The sequence below is a fragment of the Rhinolophus sinicus genome, chromosome 17 (assembly GCF_057876585.1).
Source record: "Rhinolophus sinicus isolate RSI-liver-muscle chromosome 17, RSI-T2T, whole genome shotgun sequence".
Classification (NCBI taxonomy): Eukaryota; Metazoa; Chordata; class Mammalia; order Chiroptera; family Rhinolophidae; genus Rhinolophus; species Rhinolophus sinicus.
In genome coordinates, this window is record NC_142517.1 from 186,920,050 (window position 1) to 186,945,721 (window position 25,672).

Genomic DNA, 25,672 nt, shown 5'->3' on the forward strand with positions numbered 1-25,672 from the left:
GGCAGTGGTGTGCATGCAGTTTGACGGCAGCATAAAATCTGGAATCACTGCCATGGGGTATGTGAATGAGAGCTGAGGAGGAGTAAGTAAAATCACTCCTGAGCAGTTCTGAATTGGAGGTTTGATGTAAGTGTCTGTAGAATATGGGTGGACTGGAGGGCCTGGGAGAGCAGGTATGAATTCATGAGAGTCCTGGAGGAAAGTAGATGTGTGCAGTGAGAATAAAGCCAAGGTCTGTTTTCTCATTTGTTTTATTTTTTAATAAGTCTGGAAGAACAAGCTCTTTAAGTAGTCAAGTAGAGGCAGGAAAATGCTGGAACAGCCTCCAAGCCCAAAGATGAAAATAATAGCTAATATTAATTGAACACTTAGGATATATATATATACTAGAACTTTTCTACACACTTTACAACAAGCCTATGAAATAAGAACTGTGTAAGAGTTAACGGAAAATACACAGCTTCTATTTGTGAGGACCGCAAACAAAGCCAAGTGAGAAAGTTGTAGGAAAGCTTTTAGTGAAGAGATAGGAAATTGCAATTTTAGAATTGGAAGAAAAAGTAGAATGGGTTGCCATAGGTCTGTGATTCCCAGACGCTGGAACTATCACCTGGGGTTCCTGGTAAAATACAGATTCTGATTCTGGAAATTCAGATTCAAATTTGGATGGACACGAAAATCATTTTTTAATAAGCTCTTCATGATTGTAGAAGTTTGGGGAACCACTACCGTGAGGTGTGATCACCAGGATTAAGAGACCATAATAGGCAGCTTGAACAAAGAGATCGGCCTATTGGTGGCCTAGGTACTGGGTACCTGGAAAGTGCATCTTCCTTCGGGAAGAGAGGTAGAAGGGCAAAAGGAGGAAGGTTTCAGACCTAGGTTTCATATTTCTTTGTTTTACCTATGAAGACCCAAGGTTGACTGTGTACTTTCAGATAGAAAAACCACGTGGGAGTTCCTTCCTGGGGTGTTTTTCCGAGTATGTTGCCAGAGCTCACCCAGCTGCAGCTTCTCAGGAGTACAGCTTGAGAGGCCTAGGAGGGCTGGAAGTTACCAGAAAAGAGACATAATTTTAAAAACTAATACTCTTGCAATCTCTGCGTTTTCTAAGGCAGCTGAGGATAGGCCCTAGTTAAGAATTATCAATAGGTCCCTTCAAAGTCTTGAAGCAGGAAGCCATGAAAAAGCATCCTAGAAAAAAAATACGGAGGGAAGTTTGAGAGGCTAAGTACTGATTCTCATAGACTTTGATTGAAAAATTGTAGTGAGTTTGAAATGTATGAGCAGTGTTGTTCTTACAGGCTCCATAATTCAGCTAGTTCACTACCAATTCATTGAACTGCCTCTAGTTTTGCTTCAAATCCCTGCCACGACCAAAACTGTTAGAGGCAATCAAATGCACAGTTAAAATTTATAGCTGCAATGTTGATGGACAGACAGATCCTTCCTCCCAGAGCTTCATGCTATTGGCCTCCAGTGAAGCTGAGCATTTGGAAAACGTTATTGAGTGAAATCTATGTGTGCATGCTGAATCCGTAGGGGTGATTTTAGAATGTACCCAAACTCTAGGATTATGGTGATGTATAATGCTGTTTTTGGATTTTTTTTAAACAAACAGTCTGATTTTAACAGGTACAAAAGAGAAGATACCAGCTATTATCCCATCTTGCTATTTAAAAATATAATTTCACAAATGCCTCCTGCATTATTCTATACCCTGAGTACTTCCTGTGTGAAATCCTAGTAATTGACAAAGGAAAAAAAGTAGACTGAGGAGTCATATTTGAATCCTTTTACTTAATATATATATGGACATTTATTTGCCTGTGGCATATTGTACACAAAAAATTGAAAGTTAAATTTTTTTTCAAAATGACAGCTGCTCTCTTTAACAGTCAAAATAAATTTATCACTGATCTGCTAATTACAAATGGCTTAAATAGTAACTTCTTCAAAGGATAGTGTTCAGAGTAGATAGTACCAAAGCTTTGGAAGGTTGGAAAGTACCATATATTTATGACTTGCATATAATTCATAATTGATTTCCTTCCATTTTACCCATTTCTCCTTCTTATCATCATCATATTTTTGTAAAGTTTTAAGTTAATCCTTCCATTTAGCATTATTAATGCCAGTGTCTCCACCTCCATCGCTTATGCTTCAGCTTCACTTCCTTTTCCTTTGAATCTAGTGAACTCCTAGCAAAAAAAAAAAAAGCCAGGGGAGAGTGGTATGTACTGGGAAGACAGTTACATAAAAGGGCCTTGTTTCTGAAAGTGTCCGAAACACATAGAGAATGTATCTATTCCTGTTTGTGGGGAGCTCTGTCCTTATTGAGATGAAAGGGTATCAGTAAGAGATCCAACATACTCGTAAATATTAATAGGGATTAACAAAGCAGAATAAAAGTAACTACATCTTTCCTTCTTCAGTCTTTCCTAATCATCCTTATACTTTTACTTCTTTTTGTTTTACAACTTTTTATTTTGAAGTAATTTTAGACTTACAGAAAAAGAAAAAAAGATTAGTACAGCTCCCCCATACCTTTCTCCCAGCTCTCCCTAATATTAAGATAGTACATAACGACAATACAAAGAACAAAATTAAGACATTATCACTGGTACAAAACTATTAACTAAATTACAAACCTTATTTGTAGTTCACTCATTTTCCATTTTCCATTTTCTGTTTCAAGATCCAGCCCAGGATTCCACATTATTATCTCCTTGGTCTCCAATGCTCTGTGACCGTTTCGTAGTCTTTTCTTGTCTTTCATGACTTTGACACCTTCAAGAATATTGCCCAGTTATTTTGTAGGACATCCCTCCATTTGAGTTTAGCTGATGACTTATCATGATTAGATTGAGGTGATGTACTTTGGGCCAGAATCCTACAGAAGCGATGTGCCCTTCTCAGGGGGCACGTGATGTTGAAATGTCTTAGAACTGGGGATGTTGATTATGACCATATCATTAAAGTGTTGTCTACTGGGTTTCTTCAATGCAAAGTTACTATTTTTTCCCTTTGTAATTAACACATATCTTGGGGAGATATTTAAAGACTATGCAAATACCCTGTTTCTCCTCACACTTTTTACCCACTAATTTTAGCATCCATCAGTGTGTCTTGTCAGCAGCAATTATTACTGTCGTATTCCAATAATCACTTTTATTTTATTCATTCCTTCTACATTCACTAATTGGAATTTTTCTCTAACAAAGAGCTATCCAGTCTCCCTCAACCATTAATTTATTTATTCAATTATTTATATCATTGTAGACTCACGGATATTTATTTTGTTCCATGGATTATAATCCAGTTCTATAATTTTGTTGTTGCTCAGAGTATTCTATCTTGGGCTATTAGGTGCTCTTTCAAGACAGCACCTGTTCCCTCTTGATTTGTCCAGGCGTTTTTGAGCACTCTCTTACTTTTTAGCACCATGAGATATTCCAGGATCATCTCATATTTTCCTTGCCACAGCCCAGGAATCAACTACTTTTCCAACGCTACCTGATCCTTTGATTACAGAATCCTATTCGGAAACCAAGATCTGGGCTGTAGGAGTACTCACTGCTGGAGTCATTACTTCTAGACCCTCTCAGCAAACAGAAATTTATATATATATATAAAAATTTCAGTATAGATATATTTTTATACTGTATACTAGCCTATGCATACACACACATCTATATTTATTTCTGAATCGGTGTATACATTGAAAAACTGAGTTTATGCTGATACTTCCAATTCTAATCTAACACTACAGTATTCATTGTAGCTTTCCCCCTTTTCTTATTTGTCATTTCCTTTTCATACTGTGACAAATCTGGCTGTCATTGTTTACAGTATAATTACTTCCTTATTCAACCCTTGTGTACACCTAAAGTTGCTTCAGAATTACTAACTCATACCTTTGTACTAATGAAAGTATAGTATTTGTGTACAAATACTCTTACCATATCTAGTCAAAATAGTGTTCAATGTTACTTAGGTTAGTTCTTTTATTTCCAAGTCCTTCAGTGTGATTATGTTAGTTATTTGTAATATAATTAGGTTCATTTGTTGTAGCTGTATTCCTGTTTGGGGTTCCCCCCGCAACTTGGTTGATTGTTTTTAACATACACACAGTAAAATCCATTCTTTGTTGTATACAATCCTAGAGGTTTTGACAAGTACAAAGAGTCATGTCTCCACAGTTAGCACAGAGTTTACATCACTTCATCTTATTTACTGTGATTATTTCCTACAACCATCAATCATTTTAACATTCCAACAAGGGTTAGAGCCACTGCTTAATTATTTTTGGTAAGATTGACAAGGAGAGTATGGATAATTGAAATCTTCACATAAAATGCAAGCTTTGTAATAGCTACTTCTTTTCCCCCCAACTACTTAAAGGTAGCAGAATTGACTGATTTTAAGTTTTATATCCTTTCCCTTCCTCTACTCGTCCTCTGGTGGAAACACTAATGAGTCCTCAGGTGACCATAAAAATGGAAAGACAGAGAAAAAGGGGAAGCACAGGCTGTGGGTAATCTACATAGTAGATAAAAAGCCTCTGTGTCACTGAGAATTAATTGCACTATAGTAAAATAGATCTGAGTAGGGATTATGTATCTTTGACTTATTTTAGATTTCCATTTAAGGCTTGGCACTTGTTGATTCAGTGATAGACTTATGGTCTGTCTTAAAAATCTAACTAGAAGAATATTGGGGCGGCCGGATGGCTATGTTGGTTACAGCGTGAGATCTGAACAATACGGTCGCCGATTCAATTCCCACATGGGCCAGTGAACTGCGTCCTCGGCAACTAGATTGAAGGACTATGACTTGGAGCTGATGGGCCCTGGACAAACACACTGTTCAAAAATATATAGATTTTTAAAGACATATATATATATATATATATATATATATATATGCATTATATATATATAAATATATGTTTTTATATATACATATGTATATATATGTGTGTGTGTGTATATATATATATATTCCTACTCAGAAAATATCAACCTCCTAGTTCAATTGTCTTTTGCACCTACCTACGTACTCTTCACTACAAAGCATGGCACTAATTTGTGGCACTGGGAGAATCTTAATTGCACTAAAGCAGATATTTGTAACTTACATCCATGGGTAAGCACACATGGATGCTCTTTTGGGAATCTGTGAACTTCTAGAAACTATATATACTAGTGTATGCACATTTCTTGGGAGGAAGGAACCTAGTTTGAATCAGATTTTCAAAACTGCAAAATAAACACCGTTAACCAGAAAGATCATCAATCCAACTCCTCTAATATTGACATGGTAGTTCTGAGTGCCCTCGTATCCTGTCTCTTTAAGTCTGAGAGATCTTCTTACCGTATCTAGTCAAAATAGTTTTTCAATGTTACTTAGGTTAGTTCTTTTATTTCCAAGGCTCAAGAAGTATTCACTACATTATAAATTTCTTAAAAGAAAGTATTGAATCTTTTTTTTTTCCTTTATCTCCAGCACCTAGGACAGAGCCTTGTATATAATGGGTGTTTTATAAATTCTGTCTGAATGAATGCCATATTTTTAGGCTACTAATAGGACTTTTTAGTCTATTGACATACAAAATCAGATTAGCCTACTCGTATGTGGTTTGTGAGGTATATAATTTGATTAGTTTGCAGGAATCCATAAAGCTTTGTCACATATCAGTTAATCAACTAGTAAATCACTAGTGCTGGTAAGCATATGCAGTACTTTTCTCTAGTACTTTTTGTATTTGTATCATGTGCCTTCCTTTCCTAAATTGTGGTGACCTACAGTGGTGAGAAATGCGAATGTATTTCCCTCCTTCCTATGTTGCTACCTAACGGAGGACAGGTTTGACTGATTTGAAAAGATCACTCTGTACTGTGAAATCTTGGGGGGAAAAAAGTTTTATTTTCATTTTTTTAACTTTAGATTCATGCTCTAAACTGCAAAACAGTGTTATTATGCAGAATTTACTGTTCTAGCTCTGTTAATTTATAAATTCCTATTGAAGGTTTTCTGAAGAAAGCATTGATAAATCATAGGCTGTGGTATTTAAAAATATATACTTGGGCTGAGTTTTTGAAGCTTGGGTGATCCTCCTTCATCTGCAAATTTGTCACCAACAATTCCAGTCCATGATAATCTCTCTGTTCAGTCAAATAATGGTACCATTGAAAAGTAGCACATCCTTGTATGTCAGTTCTGACTCCCATGCTTCAACGTTAGTTAAGAGTTGAGCAATAGACATCAACCAGTGAAAATCTCAATGAATTATGCGTATTTAAGGTCATTAATGTATATGTACATACATAGATATAAATGCATGGGTATTTAGATATGCAAATGTTTGCAAACTGGGATACTGCAACTTGAATCTGGTTCATAGCTACTTCATGTTTGGGCCACAGCCTTTTCGTTTGTTTGTTTGTTGGGGTATTTTTAATGAGTCAAAACTTAAAAATCAAGATATTTCAGAAAGATGGACCAAATGCGCAATTTTTATTTTTTAAATAGTAGAAATCGCTGGATCATGTTTAAACCTTTCCCTCTAAATCTCAAATGCTTGCTTGAATTCAAGTTTCCACATAGGCTTTCCTGTTTTCTGTAAATTCCTTTTAATATATTAGGTTTTCAGTTCTGTGGTATTATAAAATCGGGAGCCATAGTCTGTCTTTCACCTGTGAAAATGTTACTATTAACCCAGCTCTGTTCAACAAAACTGGCACTGTGCTGTTTTTCTGGGAGAATTGATGGATTTGAGCTGCTCCGTCCACACATTCTTGGCGAGTGCCCTTTTGACCACTGGCACATATTTGTAAGACCGTCTGCGTTGGTGGTAGAGCCTGTGGTTATGGACTAGGTCCAAGTTAACTGGCCCACACAGGGGAGCCAACCCATGACCTTGACCCCATTACCACAGTGCTCTAGCCAATTGAGCTAAATAATAAGTAATTGTTTTGTAGCAATCTGATCAAATCAGCTGGCATATATTAAGAGTCTGTCTGTGGACAAGGGTGAAGATGTCAGTGAACAAGGGAGCTTAAGATAATGGGAAAGTTATCAAGTCCTCACATTGGTTGGCATGTTATATTTGGCCAAGTAGTTACTAAATTGGACTTTGTCATTATAACTAATTGCATTTCTGGGCAATTGGAACTTACAAAAAAAAAAAAAAAAAAAAACCCTAAATTTTATTGACTAGGGTTCCTTTTTAAGGACTCAGAATTTTTGGTGAATAATTTGTAACATATGTACAAACAATTGGGGAATATCACAAGATGGAAAGAGCTTGGTGCTGAATTGAAGCCTCAAGTCCCTGTTTGGTCCCAACTGTTTGGTACCAGTGTGGCTTCAGGCAATTCATTTGACTTTCTGAGCTTCAAGAGAATTAGATGAATATGACAAAGATCCTACCACTCCTAAGAGACCTTCTGTAACTCTACAATTTTTGAGCCAATAAGAACATTTCACATACAAATCTCTTTTTAAGTAGAAACGTGAATGGAGTATTTTCCACAGATAGATAATTAAATACACAATATTTCAAAAATATTTATTGAACAAACTTATTTTTGAAATATATTAATACTTGCCAAAGAGTCAATATAGAATATGCATATTTTACGCAGAAATCCAATGTAAATCTAATAAATAAATAAATACATAAACCATGGTTTTATAAATTACATGATAGGTTCTTAATAGCATTTTATATTTCAAAGCACTCATGAATCACCTTGAAAATTCTGCCTTATCAAATAATCATCATTTTAGATGCAACATTTTAATGACTTGCTTTAGGATTATTATTCATAACTCTCTTGATTTTGGGTCCATCAATGTGACCCTAGTGGAACTACCTCTCCTCACCCTACGTGGCTAAACTTAGATTAGACATATTAAGCTCAGATTTTCCTTACGAAATTGTATGTTTTTCTAGTTCTTCTTCATTTTCTTTGTTACTAAGGCACTCAAATATTACTTTTATAGAATGAGATAATGGTTGGATTTATTGTTCTTCTATCCAAACTGATTCTTGCATCGCTGGATTGACTGGATCAGTGAGCCCTCGGAGCTTAGTAAGATGGGTCCTAGAGAGTGTTAGGGTTGGTGCAAAATGAATAACAATGGCTTAGTCACACTTGAAATAATATATTGGCTTGGGTTTCCAAATAACCTTCTGAAATGAAAAACGCAAATACCGTGTGTTTCTACAGAATCAAATATGACTAATGTTTGTAAAAAGGATGAGTTATTGGAAGTTGCTTCAATATAAGGTGGTGAAGTTTAGAAATACTAAACTGGGGGAGACCAGGAGCATTAAATCCAAAGCCAAATACAGGTTGCAGATATGCTGGGTGATGATTGCCAACCCAACCATCATCTGAGTAATGCTGCCAGTGTACCCTGCATCCAAAAGCTATTCTGAAACACAGGCTGCCCATGTATTGTGGCAGATTGTGAGAGAGACACCTCTGTCATCTGAATAAACACTAGCTGGGCAAAAGTAGTTTCCAATATCATTCCTTTTATGTAATGTGATTCATAACTAATCTATCATTTAAAAATAGCCCCAGATATAAGGAAACACCCTTAGGCTAATTCACTTAGTTGAATATATATATATATTTGAAGATATGCTCAACAAAAACCCCATCTGGAATGTTCTAAGCAGAGGCTTAAAACTCTGATTTATTTATTTATGTAGTTTATAGGATTGTGCATTTAATTACATATACACAAAAATTCCTAGCATTGGTTTCTTTTATTGTTCTGTGAGAATGATGGTAGTTATTTTGAACTGTAAAATAGTAGGAATCTGTAGGATTTATTCATCTGTGGTACTGAAGAAAAGAAAAAAATTACCATTGGTATAAGAAAGAGAGGAACAAGGGAATATACTTACATAGCAGAATAGTAGTTTCACAGTCTAGTGGACAAACAAATAAGAGCCTGATGCTTTGGACAGACTATAAATCAATTTCTGATTTCTTTGGTCAAATTGTAAATCATCAATGCGCTAAGCTATTATATATTTCCAGGTGAAAGAATACTTTTATATTGTGTGTTACTAGTAATAGCTCTTTCTGAATTGCAGGAGATTAGAAAACCTTGTCAGAAATCAAATTGTTGTTGTTGTTGTTGTTGTTGTTGTTGCTGTTTAATCTTGGATATAGTTTCTTTAGTGATGTTATATTGCTGGAGAATAGATTATTTTTATAAACCAATATTAAAATCCCATGAGAAACCTATTCCTATGAAAAAGATTACTGTCTTTTGTCCAGGCCCCTCTAGACAAACGAAAACATTGTTGATTGCTTGATGGCCCTTGAGTGACTGTCACTTAGACGGAGCTCCTTTGGTATAAGGTGTTCTGGGACCTGGAGGATACCTACCGTGTTTCTTGTGTGGTTCAATGAATAAACAGCAATTCTATTTACAATAATAAGTTACACCTCATTTTGTATTTGACAACCCTATGTAATTCATGGGTCCCAAATTTTTAAACTCAAGAGAAGCTAAGGAAAGGGAGTTTCTAGACTTTTAAAAACTGAGTGGAGACTCATGCAAGCAACACAGATGTTGAAAAATTTCATGAGACTTGTGACTTTGGGGCTCTAGAAAAGTCAAAGGGTTATTACAATTTCACTTGAGGCATTCAGGGTAGATTTTTTTTTTTTTTTTTCATCTCAGCCCATTCATAGTTGAGAATCAATTCAGTTCTATGGCCAACTCTTAAGGGACTTATAGAATTAAAACGGATATTAGTTAACTTTACTCTAAATCAAACATAAAAATATTGAAATCTGATCCTTTTCTTTCTAAACTAAATTAGGGCTCAGATTTTTAAAGTTATCTCTCTTTCCTAAAACAACTCTTCTATGAAGGAATACAGATGGAGGTATTATTATCTGGAATTTTGTTAGGGAGACGATGAACTAATGACAAAGATGAGTAGTATCAAAACTCTAGAGAACCTCACACCTATCTTTAGTTTGAAACCTAAGATTGAAGAGGCCATAATTTCTGAAACTCTGAAATTAAAAGTCTATGTACGCGATAGACATCATGTTTTTCAGAGATGTTATCTATATGTCATTATGAATGACATCTTTATTGATGGCTTTGGGTTTATAACTCATTCTAGAATTTGGCCTGGTGTTTTTAAACAGGGTATTTGTACAACACGAAACTGGATATCATGAGATAGAAACTGAGGTGACTCAGTGCCCGCGTGACACTCACGTAGCGAGGTTTTCATTACCTTTACTAGGTGAGTAACTGTCCCCTGTTTGCTGTAGCTATAGACATCCAGGCCTGTGAGTCCCTTCTAGTTCTCACACCTAAATCAAGCTAGTATGGTGATTTTTGTTTTCATAGGGAAAATACCTTCCTGCTCGGAATCTTTGTGGGGGTCGGACAACATGCTGAGTTATGAGGGACCATTGGGTTCTTCTAGGATAGAGGCTATGAAGAAAGGAGACACATGATCTATTCCCTGAAATCCACACCTCATCTTTAATACAGCTCAAGAATAGTTGCTGAATTTTTACTATGCATCAGGCACTAAAAATGAAAGTAAAGACCATATTTGACTAATATAGCCTTTGCATCTACTAGAGGATCTGGCACAAAGTAGGTGCTCAGCAAGTATCTGTTGAATGAATGCATGAATGCATATATGCATAAACAACAGAAACATATAACGATCCAGGAGCTCACACTTAAGCAATGGTTTAGAATGCCCTACCTGAAATATACTGCTACCATCAGTACAAGCCCTCCTCCTGTCTACTCCCTCCCCGAGTCCACTCTCCCTCCCATCTTAACTAAAAATAAACATGCCCACCCAAGTTTGTTTTGTTTAGTAAAAGTGTTATGCACATCAAAAATAAGAAATTTAAAAAACCCATTAAATGCGAGTTCTAGTGAATTGATACATCTCAGAAATTAACCCACCCTCAATAATTCTCCCTTATTCAAAATTGTTTTTTCTTCTACAGAAAAGGGAGAGAAAAGTTGAGAGCTTCCACCTTTTAAGAACAGTTTCAAACTTAGTATTACTTATTAAGAATCAATATAATAACTCTTTTCTATTGTTTAAGTTTCTCTAACCAGCTCTATCGTGCATTAATTATTTTACTTCTTTTGTATTTGTACAATAAATGCTTGACAAAAAAAAAAAAATTTAAGATTCTTATGGCACAATGGAAAAGTTTCCCACACCCAAGAAAAAAAAATTCTGTGATGTTCTTATTGTCTTCTTGGGGAAGATTTTATATATTAAAAAAAAAAAAAAGAAAGAAAAAAGAAAGTATTTTTTTAAGCCCAAGTTATTTATACTTTATATGACATGCAGAAGGTTTAGAGTATATGGAACATAAAAGATCATTATGTGAGCTATAGAGGGTTAATGCTGTGTGTGAGTGTGTTCTTAATTTTAAATTTCAGATAAATATGATTTCAACTTTGATCCTACATGGGCTAATTCTTTTGTCACTCAACTAATTAATTCAGTATGCTAGAGAAAAGATGCTAATTTGGGCATCAAAGACGTGATAATTTTTTTTTTGTCTAATCAGAGTTATAAAGATACGTTTTACTCCCATTAGACTGGGTCTGGAGCGCAATCATTTTATTCTTATTCAGTGCAGAGGAATTCCACAGAAAGTGTGCCCTGTTTCTCGTAACTTCTGAAGCTAGAGCAGTAACATCCAGGATTCTCTTTAAAATGGCCCTTTGAGTAGTCACTGTACTGCTCAAAAAAAAATGAGTCATTTCTCAGTATTGCCCTTTTGTACTTTACACGTCACTAGTTAGGCACCATCATCTTTTTTTTTCTGATAATGGATTTTATACAAATTACACATATGTTAATTTCTGCTACTGGCATCTGAGTTGTATTTAACATTATTTACACAGCATAGATGAGGCCTCCCGTTTCCACAAAGCTTTCAGTTAGCCCTCCATCCTGGATTTCATTTTGTTGCCATGAGTCAGTTTTTCTCTTCCCTGGCAATTTGCTGAAATGACCCCATCTGCCAGTGAATGAACCTCAGAGCTGTTTCCTGCAGGGGGTACATTTCCTTCTGCAGGATGAATCTGTGGTCAGTATGGAGAGAGCCCCAGCAGGCTGAGCATACATAGGAAGGCCATGGCAGTTGGGAATCTCCCGCGGTTGGTAGGAAAAACGTTTAGACATGAGGTGGGAGTTGGTCTCAAAACACTCTTTCCTCTCCTAGTTTTTGGGTTTCCCGGGGCATAAGAGGTAGAGAAAAGGGCAGGAAAGAGGAAGAAGGGGAGGCTGTGGGAGGACAAGGAGAAGGGAATATGTGGCTATTGGCCAAAGTCTGAATTCCAGCCATGTAATCTGTTCAACTCGGTTATTAGGGTTTTATGTGCAGGCCTTCAGCTCTGCCTATGCTCTCAAGCAGGCTTCAGAGATGCTCCAAGATCCACTTAAAAGTAATAAAAATAAAAAGGAAGAAGCCACATATTCTGCTGCTTTGAAATAAGTAAACATTCAATAAAAGAAAAGCCTTTCTAACTGTTAAGAAAACATAAAAATGCGAAAAGATCTATTTCTTTAATGCTCCTGTTAAATATATTTCCCAGAAATCGTAAGCATTTCGTGTGAATCACTAAGGCTCTTGCCTACAATGCGTCAAAGCCAGTGAGAGTGTCTGAAAGCAATTAATGCAAGTTCACTGTGCTTCTGAAGAGTATGTCTTCTTCTGGAAAGCAGAGGGATAGCATAACTTAAAACCCAGTGTGGTAGTGACAGTTAATAAGCTTTTTATAGCCCCTGTATGTATCTGAATATCATACCTTATTCGTATCTTTATCTTTCTTGCTCACTCAATCATGCTTCTTTTCATTTAATTTTCATTTCTGGCCTCATTTTCATGTTGTTTTCCTGCTTTAATAATCTCAGAGTAGAATTTTCATTTGCCACCAAAAAAGCTCAGCAAAAGTAACAGTCCAGTGGCTGACAAATCTCTTAACTGATTCTCACAAGTCAGTCTTCCAGAGGTCCTTTTTGCCTGTTTGTTTATTTTTCAGTAAGATGGATCATGAGTGATGTGCGTGGTGCTTTACTTTTTGGACCCTCCAGAATTCTTTTTAATGTATCCGGCATTTCCAAATTCATTGTTTCCTAACTTCTCAATGGGTAAAGCAAATTAACTCCAGGATTCCCAGCCGCTGAATTGAGCCAGAGAGCTGCCAAAGACTCAACCCCAGCAGGTGTTTTATCCTCTTAGGCAGAAATCTTAGAATGCTGTAGGACCTCCCTGCTTTGCAATCCTATAAACAAACAGCAACAAGTTTGAGATCTGAAGATTCCCTGCTTTGGAATGAAGAGTCGCCATGACCACCAATTTAGGAGTCACAGCCTGGAATGAACAACAGCCCAGGGGAAAGGTTAGCTGTTTAAGGGTGGGTGGGAAGGGTGGCCTCGAGGAAGCAGTGGATCAAGGTATCAGAGGGATGAAACATGTTTGTTGTTTACATACAGGTTGTCTTCATCTTGGAAACAGAGACACACACCCCAAATAAATGTCAAAACAATAGACTAGAAATCAGCGTTTTAATTAGAAATCTTATTTTTAAGTCTTCAACTGCTTGACCCAGTTAGCATTAATAAGGAAGATTTTTAAGATTGAGTTTTCCTTCAGTTACTGAAAAGCATCAGCTCACTCAGTTTCTGCTGGTGAACACATCTTAAAAAGCAAATCCCTGTCTTCTTTTGCATGCCACGGTGTAGACTTCGAGTTTAAAATATAATACTTCTGTTATGGAAAGCATACTGAGTTTCACAGCATTTCACCTCCCTCCTGAAAAGCCATAGGCATTAGACCCAGCAAGCATACGTATTGTGGAAGGCTAAAAGTAAAATAGAATCTTTTTCTATCTAAATCAAGATTGATGTACAACACACACAAATCTGTTCACTATTCTACCAATAATATTTACATAAAAGTAGGCAGTGTCCTTAGGTACCCCCTAGAAAGGGGAGAAATAATTGGTCAATTGTCACTGAATTTTTATCAGATTCATTAACTCTGAAGTACAGTGAGAACCATCTGAGGTAAATAAGTAAAGATTTTTGTGACATACATTTTAGACAGAAACAATAGCCGAATTGAACAAAACCATATGAGATTACAATACATGAAAGTTAATGCTTTCTGCATATGCATATGCTAATTCAGAACCCTGTTTAGAATACATCAGACAGCAGAAAACCTTTTATGGGTGTATTTCAGAATAAACTATGAAAATGTAGTCAAAGGTCTGTGAACTTCTCCGCCCCCATATTTTGCTTGAGCTATATCAAACTGTAAAATTTATAAAATGATAAGACAATATCATGGGTAGTTTGTAAATCAGCTAGTTACAGAGAGAGTGAACCATTATCCAAGTCCAAAAAATATGATGACTGTGAGATTTGTGCATTTTCACATCTGACATCATTCTATAGATTTCCAAGTTTAATATTAGTGGTGACTGGATCTTACAGCCTTTTCCAAATACATCATTGATACCTAAAGATGTTTCCTGATTGGAGAAGGAGAAATACATTCTGTTTCAAACTTTCAGCTCTCCTCGGATTCACAGCTCACCACTAATTTGGAGTAAGAATGTCTAAACGTTTTCCTTGCTCAACTTTTTAGGCCTCAAGCCATTGCTCAGGATTTCGTTTATGCAGTGTGTATACTAAGTGGAAGAAGAGTGGATGCTAATAGCTGTATAAACTGCCCAATGGGATTTAGGAGGAAAATTGTAGACAGACAGTACTTAGCAGAATTAAGAAGTGAATTAAATGAGAGACTGGATGTAGAAAAAGCCAGAGATAGAGCTGTACATATTGTGAATTCGGATCATTTGTCAGGATGCATGGGAATCTGTGAAGGATTTGAAAGTCAGCATACCTAGAAAACTCAAGGAAAGAAATAGAAGCAGAAGTAAATATTTGCTGGAAATTAGGGGATAACTACGAAGAATTTTACTAAAATCTTTATCACATGGAAAACAATAGGGTGGTGAGGGCTTATTTAGTTAGTTGGATTGAAGTTAGATAGTTACCTGACATCTGATGTTGTTAATGGTTAAATTCTATGTACATAATCCATGTGAGGCATAATGGCTGTTCAGTAAATGATTGAGTGAATGAATAAAAATTATTGAATTCTCCTTCCCCAGATGGCTGTTTAGGGCCTCCCAACCTAGGCAGAATCATAACATAAGTAAGGACAGTTTGGGGTATTTTTCTATAACCGTTTCTGAGGTTTCCTTGTGTATTCTATTTCCTTTGATTTCTTAATTTATACCAAGAAATTTCATTTTATGGCTAGAAGCCATTTCTCTTATACATGTTTATCATGTTATCTGAGAATTAATTACCTGGAAACTCCTTCACTTCCCCTTCATCAACTCTATAAACAAACTATTTTCCTCTCCTAGCTTCTGCTTTCTCTGCGTCTCTGGTCTACCTTAAGGCTAATCTCTCCAGAGGTTCTGTATATTTCTGTCCTCTTCCCTTATCAAGAGTTTTGTTCTCCTACACCAGTGTACATAATAGCATTATTCACAACAGCCAAAAGGTGAACACAACCCAAATGTCTACCAATAGCTGAATGGATAAATAAATGTGGTATGTACATTCAAGGGAGTGTTGTCCAGCCTCTAAAAAGAAGGAAATTCTGATAGAAGCTACAACATACATGAACCTTGAAGACATTATGTTAAATGAAATAAACCAGCCACCAAAGGACAAATATTGTACGACTCCACTTCTGTGAAGTACCTAGAATAGTCAAATTCAGACAGAAAGTAGAATAGTGATTTTTATAAGGGGCTAAAAGCAGGGGAAATGGGGAGTTACTGTTTAGTGGATATGGAATTTGTTTGGGAAGATGAAAATATTCTGGAGATGGTCGGTGGTTCATGGTTACACAACACTGTGAATGCACCTAATGCCACTGAATTATATACTTAAAAATGCTTAAAATGGTAAATCTTATGTATATTTTACAACACTAAAATAATAATAATAATAACTTTATTCTTTTCTCTCTCCCATCTCTAACCTCTCACACTCTGTGGCATCTCTTCTCAGCAAACAAAAGTCCTCCGGTGTCAGCCAAATTGAAAACCTTTTTCCATGTTCCACTCTGCCTCTAGCTACCACCCTGCCAGCCAAACGTCTTGAAATGGCTGGACACACACACAGACACACACATTCGCACTTACCTGCCATTCCCTCTTGAGTTCATTCTCGCCTGGGTTCTGCTCATACCACTCCCCTGAACCTGGCCAAGGTGATGAATGGCTTCAAATTGCCAATCTAATGGACCCTCTTCAGTCCTCACCTCACTGGACTTCTCCACTGTATTCCGATCTGTTGACCACGTCCTCCACCTGCAGCACTCTTCTGGGATGTCCCGCACTGCACTCTCTTGAGTTCCTTCTTCCCTCCACCCACTCCTACCAAAAACCTTTAAATGTTACAGTTCCTCAGGACTTTGTCTTGCTTCTTGTCCCATCCATTGGGATTTCCCAGAGGCGTAGTAAAATAACCATGTTTAAAAGTTCACTTTTGATTCCTCTCCTTGACCCACCGCTTCCAAATCATTATCTTCTCTTTTCAACGGCCACTGCTTTCGTCTAAGCCACCATCCTTTTTCACCCACACCCCTGTAGCAGTTACCCATCAGCTGTAGTGTTTTCACTTGCTCATTTTTACTTCAACAACCAGAATGGTCTTTTGGAATGTACATCACATTGCAGCACTTCTGCTTAAAATGACTTGGTTTCTCCACTAACAACTCTGTAAATCTCCCAATTTCCTTACCTACCTTCTCTGTTCCTTGAATTACTAAGAAATGACCTCCTCTCATGCTTAGACTAAGCCCTCAGGCCTTCACTCCATGGTCCTTGCCCTCTTTTCCATGTGAAGCGTGTGCCAGTATCCCCTCTGCGCTCCTTGCTTCGGCTACCCTGACCTTCTCTCACTGCTTGGAATGCACCAAGCCTTTCCCATCTCTGTCCTCTGCCTATGCTCATCTCTCCACCCACAGGCTGATCTCCCATCTTTGCTTGTCTGAACCTCTCACCCTGAGAGTCTCAGTTTAAATGTCATTACTTCATTGAGCACTTCTCTAAACAACCAATTGTCCTAGCATTGTCTCTCCTAAAACCCTTCATAGCACTTCTCACAACTTGCATATATATATATATACTTGTTTGGCAACTGTCTCCTCTATCAGAATGAAAGTTCCATGAGAGTAATGTCTGGTTTTGTATCCCAATATAATATCAACCTGCACCGAGTGCTTATGACAATGTCTGATGCGGAAGAGATGCCTAATAAATATTTTTAAAACAAATGTATGAACAAAAGAAGAAAGAAAGCTAGTTCTCCATGAAGCTGTTTCATACAACCTCTCTATAGAAATGAACAGGGACAGGTGTTTTAAGCAAAGTTATAATTCATGAAAATTCTAAATTTACATAAAGGGCATGTTGAGAGGTGATTTTTTTCACTTTACAAAAAGATCCATCATAAAATTCTTTAAACAGCCTTTCCAGGTACATAGAACATAAGATTTTATTGATTGAAACCATATGTTTGCACAGAATTCTTCAAGAAAATATCTTTCATATAAAGCAAGGTTGACCTATAAGCAATTTCCTTAAGGCACCTAGCCCAGAATGGCCAACTCTCAAATTTCCCCGGTAATAGATAATGGGAGGCCTGGAATGCAGTGGATATTTGAAACCCTAGAACGCAAAGCAGTAATTTCAGCCTTTTAGGGCCCCCATGACTTTTCTCACAAAAATAGCTAATGAGGAGATGAATTAATGTATTTGTACCTCCCCAACTCCTCTTTCTGTATGTTAGTGAAAGTAAGAATAGCTGTGAAATCACCTCCAAAGAGGCTACGATGGAAAGAAGAACAAAGGCTTGTAAAATTCACCAAATTGATACTTTTCTCCCAAATCCCCCTACCACCACTGATAATTAAGTTGTCTGGTTGAAAAACTGGAAAAAAGAATTCAGTGTGTTAATAAATAAAATACAGTTAACTTCTCTGGGTCTTAATTTTCTCCTTAACAATGTGGGAGTCCTTTTAAAGATTATTGTTTTATAATTCTGCTTTTGAACCTACACAAATGTTACAAAATAAGGTAATTTGTGACTGTTCTCTCTGATTAGTGAAATAAATTTCTCAGCTATTTCTGCCCTCCTTATTGGAAACCTTAGTAAATAATTATGAACTTTAAATTGAAACATTTATATTATTTGTGGAATTGGTTGATTTGACTGATGATTCATGCTAAGAAAAAAATGCTTTCCAGAATTTCTTTACAGCTAACCTTTTCTTTATCAAACATACTCCACTATGACGGAAGTATAGTAAGCTATTCTTGAACTGCAGTGCGAGTGAAATATTATAGCCGTAGGAAGGAAAAATACTTTATTGTTGTGATAATAAACATAAAGGTAGACTTGGGTATAGGTTAATTTTACCCTTCAAAAACAAAACCACTTTATCTCAGAAAATCCAAAACCTCCCAATTTAGAAAATATTTGGAACATGGGGAAAAAACAAGCCTGATGTCTGTAGAGTTCTTGGCAACGTTTTTGCCCTAGACAACTTCCTGACTGAAGCATTAGTCTACCCTCCCACAATTTTTATTGTTTTGCCCAAATTATATTGGATGATATATTGAGGGAAAATTATTTCTCTAAGTGATGTACTAAAGTATTAACTTTTTACATAAAGGGTTTTAGAATAATAATGTTGATCCCTAAGACTCTTCTGCATGGGTCTGAAAAGCTAAAGAATGTATTCATGAAAATTCACATTATTTAGCTACCCCCTGCTTTGTAGGTTAAAGAGAGATCTTAAATATATCAACAAATATCAATTGTCTGTTCGAAAGTTAACGTTCTTATATTTTGTCTGTATTTTTTCTCTCTTCCCTATTTACTTCTGCAAATGATGTCAGGTCATTTCTCATTGAGAAAGAGCAATAGATTAAGAAAGAGAGTCAGGAAAGAGAAAAAATAAAGAAGACTGGGGAAGATGGAGTTAAAGCTGATACTTGATCAGCCAAAATCCCCAAACTAGACTAGATACAACAAAATAAATAAATAAATAAATAAAATAAAATTGCAGTACAAGCGGAGGCCAATGGAGAGATGGCAATGAGAAGAGAGAAGGTTCATGAAAGAGGATTTGTTCATCGGAATTATAAATTGAAGAAGTATCAAGACTGGGTGGGAGAGGCTTCTGAGGAAAGCAGGATGCAGTCTGTATTCTGATAACAATAGGAATATGGATATTAGCAGTGACATCTTCCATGTGTGATACTCAGAGCTGCCACTTGACTAAAAACAACCTCTGCTTTGAATTGAAACACAATCCAGAAAGAAACAAATATTTACCCATTTTTATGGAATGCTAAGAAAGACAAGAGTGTCTTACAAGTTTATAAGTCAGGTCCTCATAGGAGATTTTCAGTCATTGTGCATTTGTCAGGAGGTTGGGGGACAGGGATGGGATGTGGTTGGGGGGAGGGTGGCAGTCAGCCCACTAATGTGCAATTTAAAAAATATCCTTAGGTTGGACAGATAAATGGATGAATGGATACATACTTGTAGATACATAGGGTGAGCAAGTTATAGATACACACACACACACACACACACACACACACACACAGTTAAAATTTGCAACTATTTAATAAAAAACAAGGGATAAATGGGATTTCCTTAGATTTAAGAAGAATCTTTATCTTAACTGGAGAATATGTGTAATTGAGTGATCTTTTTTGCCAGTTATCAACAAAGCATTGAGTCATTTTCTTTTTTCATGTGTGTTGATACCAAAACCATGGGAGAGTGCCTCTGAAGAAAATATCTGTTGGGAAAAATGCCTCTTGTTTAAGAATGTATCCTACTAGTAATTTAATTGCAGCTTTTTTTTTCCCAAATGTAAAGTTTTATTTTCATAAAAATGCTAAGGAAACACAGTGTTCTTTTAAAGTATCATAATTGCAGAGAACCCTAGTGCACTATTAGTGGGAATGTAAATTGATGCAGTCACTATTGAAAACAGTTCAGAGGTTCCTCAGAAAATTAAAACTGGAACCATGTTATCTAGCAATCCAGAATACAATACATTCTGGGTATATCCAAAAGAATTGAAATCAGGATCTTGCAGAGATTTCTGCACCCTCATTTCATTGCAGCATTATTCACAGTAGCCAAGATATGGAAACAATCTAAGTATCCACCAACAGATGAAGGACTAAAGAAGAGGTGGTATATGCATGCAATGGAATACTATTTGGCCATGCGAAAGAGAAATCCTGCCATTTGTGACAACAGTGATGGACCTTGAGGTCATTATGCTAAGTGAAGTAATTCAGACAGAAAAAGATAAATACTGTATGATATCACTTACAGGTGGAATCTAAAAAAGACAAACTTCGAGAAACAGAATAAAGCAGTGGTTACCAAAGGTTCGGGGTGGGGGAAATGGGGAGACATTTGTCAAAGGGTATAAACTTCCAGATATAAGATTTATAAGTTTGGGGATCTAATAGATAGCATGGTGATTACAGCCAACAATACTATATCATATCCTTGAATGTTGCCAAGAGAGCAGATTGTAACTGTTCTCACCACAAGGAAATGGTAAGTAACTATGTGATAGGATGGAGGTGGTAGCTAATACTATGGTGGTAATCATTTTGCAACTTATAAATGATCAAATCAACATGTTGTACAAATTAAATTTATACAATGTTCTGTGTCCATTATCTCTCAATAAAGGTGGAGAAATTTTTTTTAAAGAAAGATCATACTTGGCCCTGTGCCAGTTAACTACAAATATGCAAGGCACCGAGGAGTGCTCAGAAGACATTAACCCTGGGCTGGTTTAGGAAGCCTGTGGCTACATATGAGAGTGAGTGTACTGTGAAGGAGAGCACAGGGTACGAGGCCACCCAGGTTCTAATCCCGGCCCTGCCCTGAACTTATTGGGTGGTCTTGGTCAAGGTCCAAGACTTTTCCGAGCTCTCAGTTCTCCATTTACAAAGTGAGAGTATTAAACTAGGTGTTCTGTAAGGTCCCTTGCAGCACCATCATTATATAATCCCATGAGTTTAACTTGAAATGTTGATGCCACTTGGAACTCTGGAGGTCTGCTTAGGAGATCGATCAGGTTTTAGTTATATACCAGAGTCCCAAAAAATGTATACAATATACAAGGGGACACTTTGGTCAGCATTGCTCAAGCAGTGGTTCGCCGTACCCAGAAGTGTCTGGACGCTGATGGTAACCACTTTGAGCACCTCTTGTAATTGCAGAAGTCAAACGTGACTTGTATTCATCTTTTGTTATCGGTATATATTGAGTATTACATTTTTTATACAGTTTTCCTTTCTTAAAATGTGGATACATTTTTTGGTACCCTCTGTATTAATTATAACCTGGCAGTTCTTTAATCTCTAGTAAAGTAATGGTTTGAAATTTTTCGTCTTGAATCATGATTTTGTGCATGCTGCACGATCAATATCTGAGTGGAAAGACAGAAGGACAGAAGGAAGAGAATCCAGTAACTATATTATTTTTCTGCTTTCAGTGTCTTAATTTACTTCCATTTTATGCAAAATCTTGTATTACTTAGAATAAAAAATTATGGTTTCATGCGTTCATCTCATAAATATCTTAAGTTTACCGCAGAAAGAACAGGGTTACTGTTAACACCCATCTTCATGTTTCACTAGATTTGGAAAGAAGAAAGATGATAAGGGTGGGAAGACTGAGAGGAAAGGGCCTCTGAAGCATGGTGGCCTGAGAGAAGAGGAGCTGGAAAAAATGAAAGAAGAGCGTGAAAGGTGAGTAGAAATACTGAGTCCCTATTTTATTTGAGCCTATTGTTTGTTTTTCATTTGGTTATTGCATCAATCAACTGGAGAAATTTTATTTTAAGAAGCATAGAGGTTGATACAAAAGGAAAGGTACCTCATAAAAGGAGACTGCCTGTCTTGGGGGATTTTTATTATATTTTGAGAAGAAATTAACTGCATGTTTTTATTGTATCAGTACTTATAATTTCATAATATGGTACCCCTGGTTTTGACTATACCAACGCATGTTTTCCCTGTGGTTTAAACAATCAGATTTTTTTAATATAAAAAGGTCATTTTAATATTGATGTTTAGAACTATCAAATTTCCATAGTCTGTTCCTAATTTTTGTCAAGCTGTTGTATGCCTTCTTAATTTTATTCTGCTAAATCCATTTGGGTACTGTTATTTGAGAAGTACATGTCCTTCATTTTTAAAAAGCCAGTGTCTTTTATTAGGCTATCAGCGAGTTGCAAAGTATGTCGCCCATCTGTTAAAGGGCTGGTTCCATTTACTGAAATAATGACAGTTTGCAAGGGCCGAATTCTCCTGTTTGAGGAGCTTAATGTTCCCATTTGGACAAGAGGTCCTTTATGTATCTGTGATGTTAACTCTGGCACTTATCCCAAGTAGATGTGTAAATATATGATTTTGAAACATGTAGTTGAATATTCATATTTCTGCCAAAAATTCCAAACCTTTACAACTAAATGAAGCTTGGAGAGAAACTGAGATTACAATAAAACTGGCATATAATTTTAAGTATTTAATTCTGACCTCATGTATGAAATCAGATTTCTCCAACATGAGTATTAGTAAATAACAGTTCTTCTAGATTTTAAAGAGTGTCTCATACATATATTAATCCTCTAGTATGTGTACTAAGAAAATCATACTTATCATTGTGTTTTCTAGCACAGAGCAGGCTAAGAGTATCTACTGTTAACCTTTGACCCTTACAGTGTAGTCCATTCCCGTTGACAAGGCTGACTTGATCAATAACTAGGAAAAAGATAACCCTATTTAGACCGTTCTCATTTTTGAGAGGTTGATAAGCTCAATCCCAGGGTCAGTGGAGCCATTAAAAGAACATCAAGTGCTTTGCATTGTTGTTGACTATTCATTCATCTGACAGAGCTGCCCCAAAGATGAATTCTCCATTATAGCCCAAGAAATGTATTGTAAAATGTAATTCAGGCTAAGACTTCGATGCACATATTGGCAAAGACCTCTCTGTGGTGAGTCCGCATCACAGAGCTTTGCTGCTCCCCTGACTTCACTTACTGAGGCACCAGCGTCCTATGCCTCGTCTTCAGGAAACTGAGCTGCTTGCTGGAACGCAGACTTCACATTTTTTTGTGGCGCAATACTTGCTTGGGGTTGGGGGGTGGGGGCGGTGGTTACTCCTAGTAGCTAGAGACCTGTGTGCCAGCTAGAAAATTGATAACCCATAAAATATGGTGGGTTGTCTTTAAGTAAGAGTTCATTTCCTTTCTGGTTTTGCCTTTAGGAAGCAGGTGTCTGAGGGAGTCTTGTGCCTAAAGCAGGGCTGTAAATTCACTCAGCTGGCTATAGAGGATTCAGGTCTAATTTTTAAAAATTATGTCTGGTCAAAATATTGAAAGAACTATGCGATTAGCTTCCATTTAGGCCACTTCCCACACGTGAACACATAAAACACATCGGATAGGGGTTTCCTAGAGACAACAGTGTCTCAATCATGTATGAGGGAAAGAAGATGGAGGAGTTGATTTTATGGTTGGGCGCTATAGAATTAATGACCAAGGGCATGTCAACAGCTCAGAGGCCGAGGGCCATAAAGGGTGGAGGTGGAAGCTGAACATGTGGCATTGTTCCCAAACCCTGCGTCCCATTTCTTGGCTCTCCATCATCCATAGGAAACCAATTCACAACTCTTAAAGAACTCAGTGAGTGTATCACTCTTCATGACATGGCTATGGAAGTAAAATAGAATAAAATAAGAACTAGCACATGAAAGTTGACAACGTTGTCTTTTTGTCTAATACATTTGGAATCTATTACCTTAAGATGATTCAAGCCACCCTATTGCTTACTTATTTCATCCTAGCTACCATAGATGTAATAGTTTTTCACCACTAACATATCCGTTTTTCAGAGGGTTTAAAGCACTTAAATGAAATATATACATACTGTACAGTGCTGAAGCCAGCCTGTACTAGCTTGCGAGAGACAATTATTATGCTTTCAATAACTTTGTGAGCTGATAGTTAAACCATTGGTAGCTTGAAGTTGGTTATAGTGAGAGTAGTTACTCCACAGAAATTGGCAAGTGTGATAAGTTGGGGGTTTTTTTTGTTTGTTTGTTTTTTCAAAGAACCAGTTTACCAACATACCACTGAGGGTCTATTCCTACCCTATTTAACACATGACCAGGAAGGATTTATCAAAAATACAGACAAAAAAAATTACTCATCCAAATCAAACCACATGACTTCTTATAGCTGTGTTTCTCAAAGTGTGATTCATGGACCTCTTGCATCAGAATGAATCACTTGGGGAGCTTATTAAAAGTGAGGATCCCTGAATCCCACATCGGACTTGCAGGATGAGAATATTGGCAGTTAGAGCCCAGGAATCTATGTTTAATAGGTAAGCCCAATGTGATTCTTCAGCGTTCTAAAGTCTGACACCCACTAAGTTGGAGAAACAGGATTTGGCTGGAATATTAGGTTAAACTATTCCTGTTCTATGATAAATGATATACAGATTTTTTTCCCAAGAGGATTGAATAACTCAGTCTGAAAATATTGTCATCTTTTTCATATGCCTTCTCTGAAGCATCCTACTTACTGGCACACTATTTTGTAAATGCAAAAAGAACCCTTGTCGGTGCTTGCTCACCTAAGGAAATATGGATCACTTTCTCCCAGCATTCCCCATGCACAAGAAAACTTACAAAAACAGTAAAATCCATAAGAAAATTTTGGAAACATAAAGTATAAAGAAGTTGATTAAAATCATGCATAATTCCATCATAATTCCTTAACCACTATTCATATTTTTACAATCTTTTTACCATGTATATATTTTCTTTGAAAACTTGATATCCATACTGAATATATAATATCTTACTTTTTCACATTATATTGTGAGCATTTCTTCATGTCATTAACGTTTTGAAGATGTCGTTTCGATGACTGCCTAATATTCTCTGAGATCGATATACCATAACTTATTTATTTCACGTTGTCAAACATATAGTCCGTTTCCATTTTTCACTGGTCCAGACTGTCATACCTTGATGAGCATCCAGGTACAAAAATCTTTATAGTTTACCTCTTAAATCATGTAATTCTAGCTTGAAGATTTAATTTTTTTGTAACTGTTTTACTTAAGGGTTAATCTAACTTCAACTCTAAATTTTAGGATTATATCATCCCTCTCCATTCATCCAATTATTTTGATTATGATTTCCATAACTCAGTTTTACCTACATATCTAATTTCTGATATGGAACTGTTTGGGTGCTATATATGAATATCTTATTCACAATGAAAGCTATGAAAAGGTCAAAAAACTATAATTGGCTCATTGAGTTACTAGGTTAGATTAAAGGACTGCAGAGTCCAGAACAGTGGTTCTCAGTTTGGGTAGGGGGAGTCAATTTTGCCCCTGAAGGAACATTTGGCTTTATCTGGAGACATTTTTGATTGTCACAGCTTTGTGTGGGTGGGAGACAGGG

General features: G+C 36.6%; 1 protein-coding gene across 3 annotated transcripts in view; it reads left to right on the top strand.

Annotated features, from left to right (window-relative positions):
* PARD3B (par-3 family cell polarity regulator beta) overlaps positions 1 to 25,672 on the top strand; it is a 950,721-nt gene that overhangs the window by 742,389 nt on the left and 182,660 nt on the right. For all 3 annotated transcript variants that reach the window (XM_088794694.1, XM_019726886.3, XM_074340795.2), the window contains one exon: positions 21,826 to 21,936. In XM_088794694.1, coding sequence (XP_088650820.1) covers positions 21,826 to 21,936 — 111 coding nt within the window. The remainder of the gene's footprint in view (positions 1 to 21,825; positions 21,937 to 25,672) is intronic.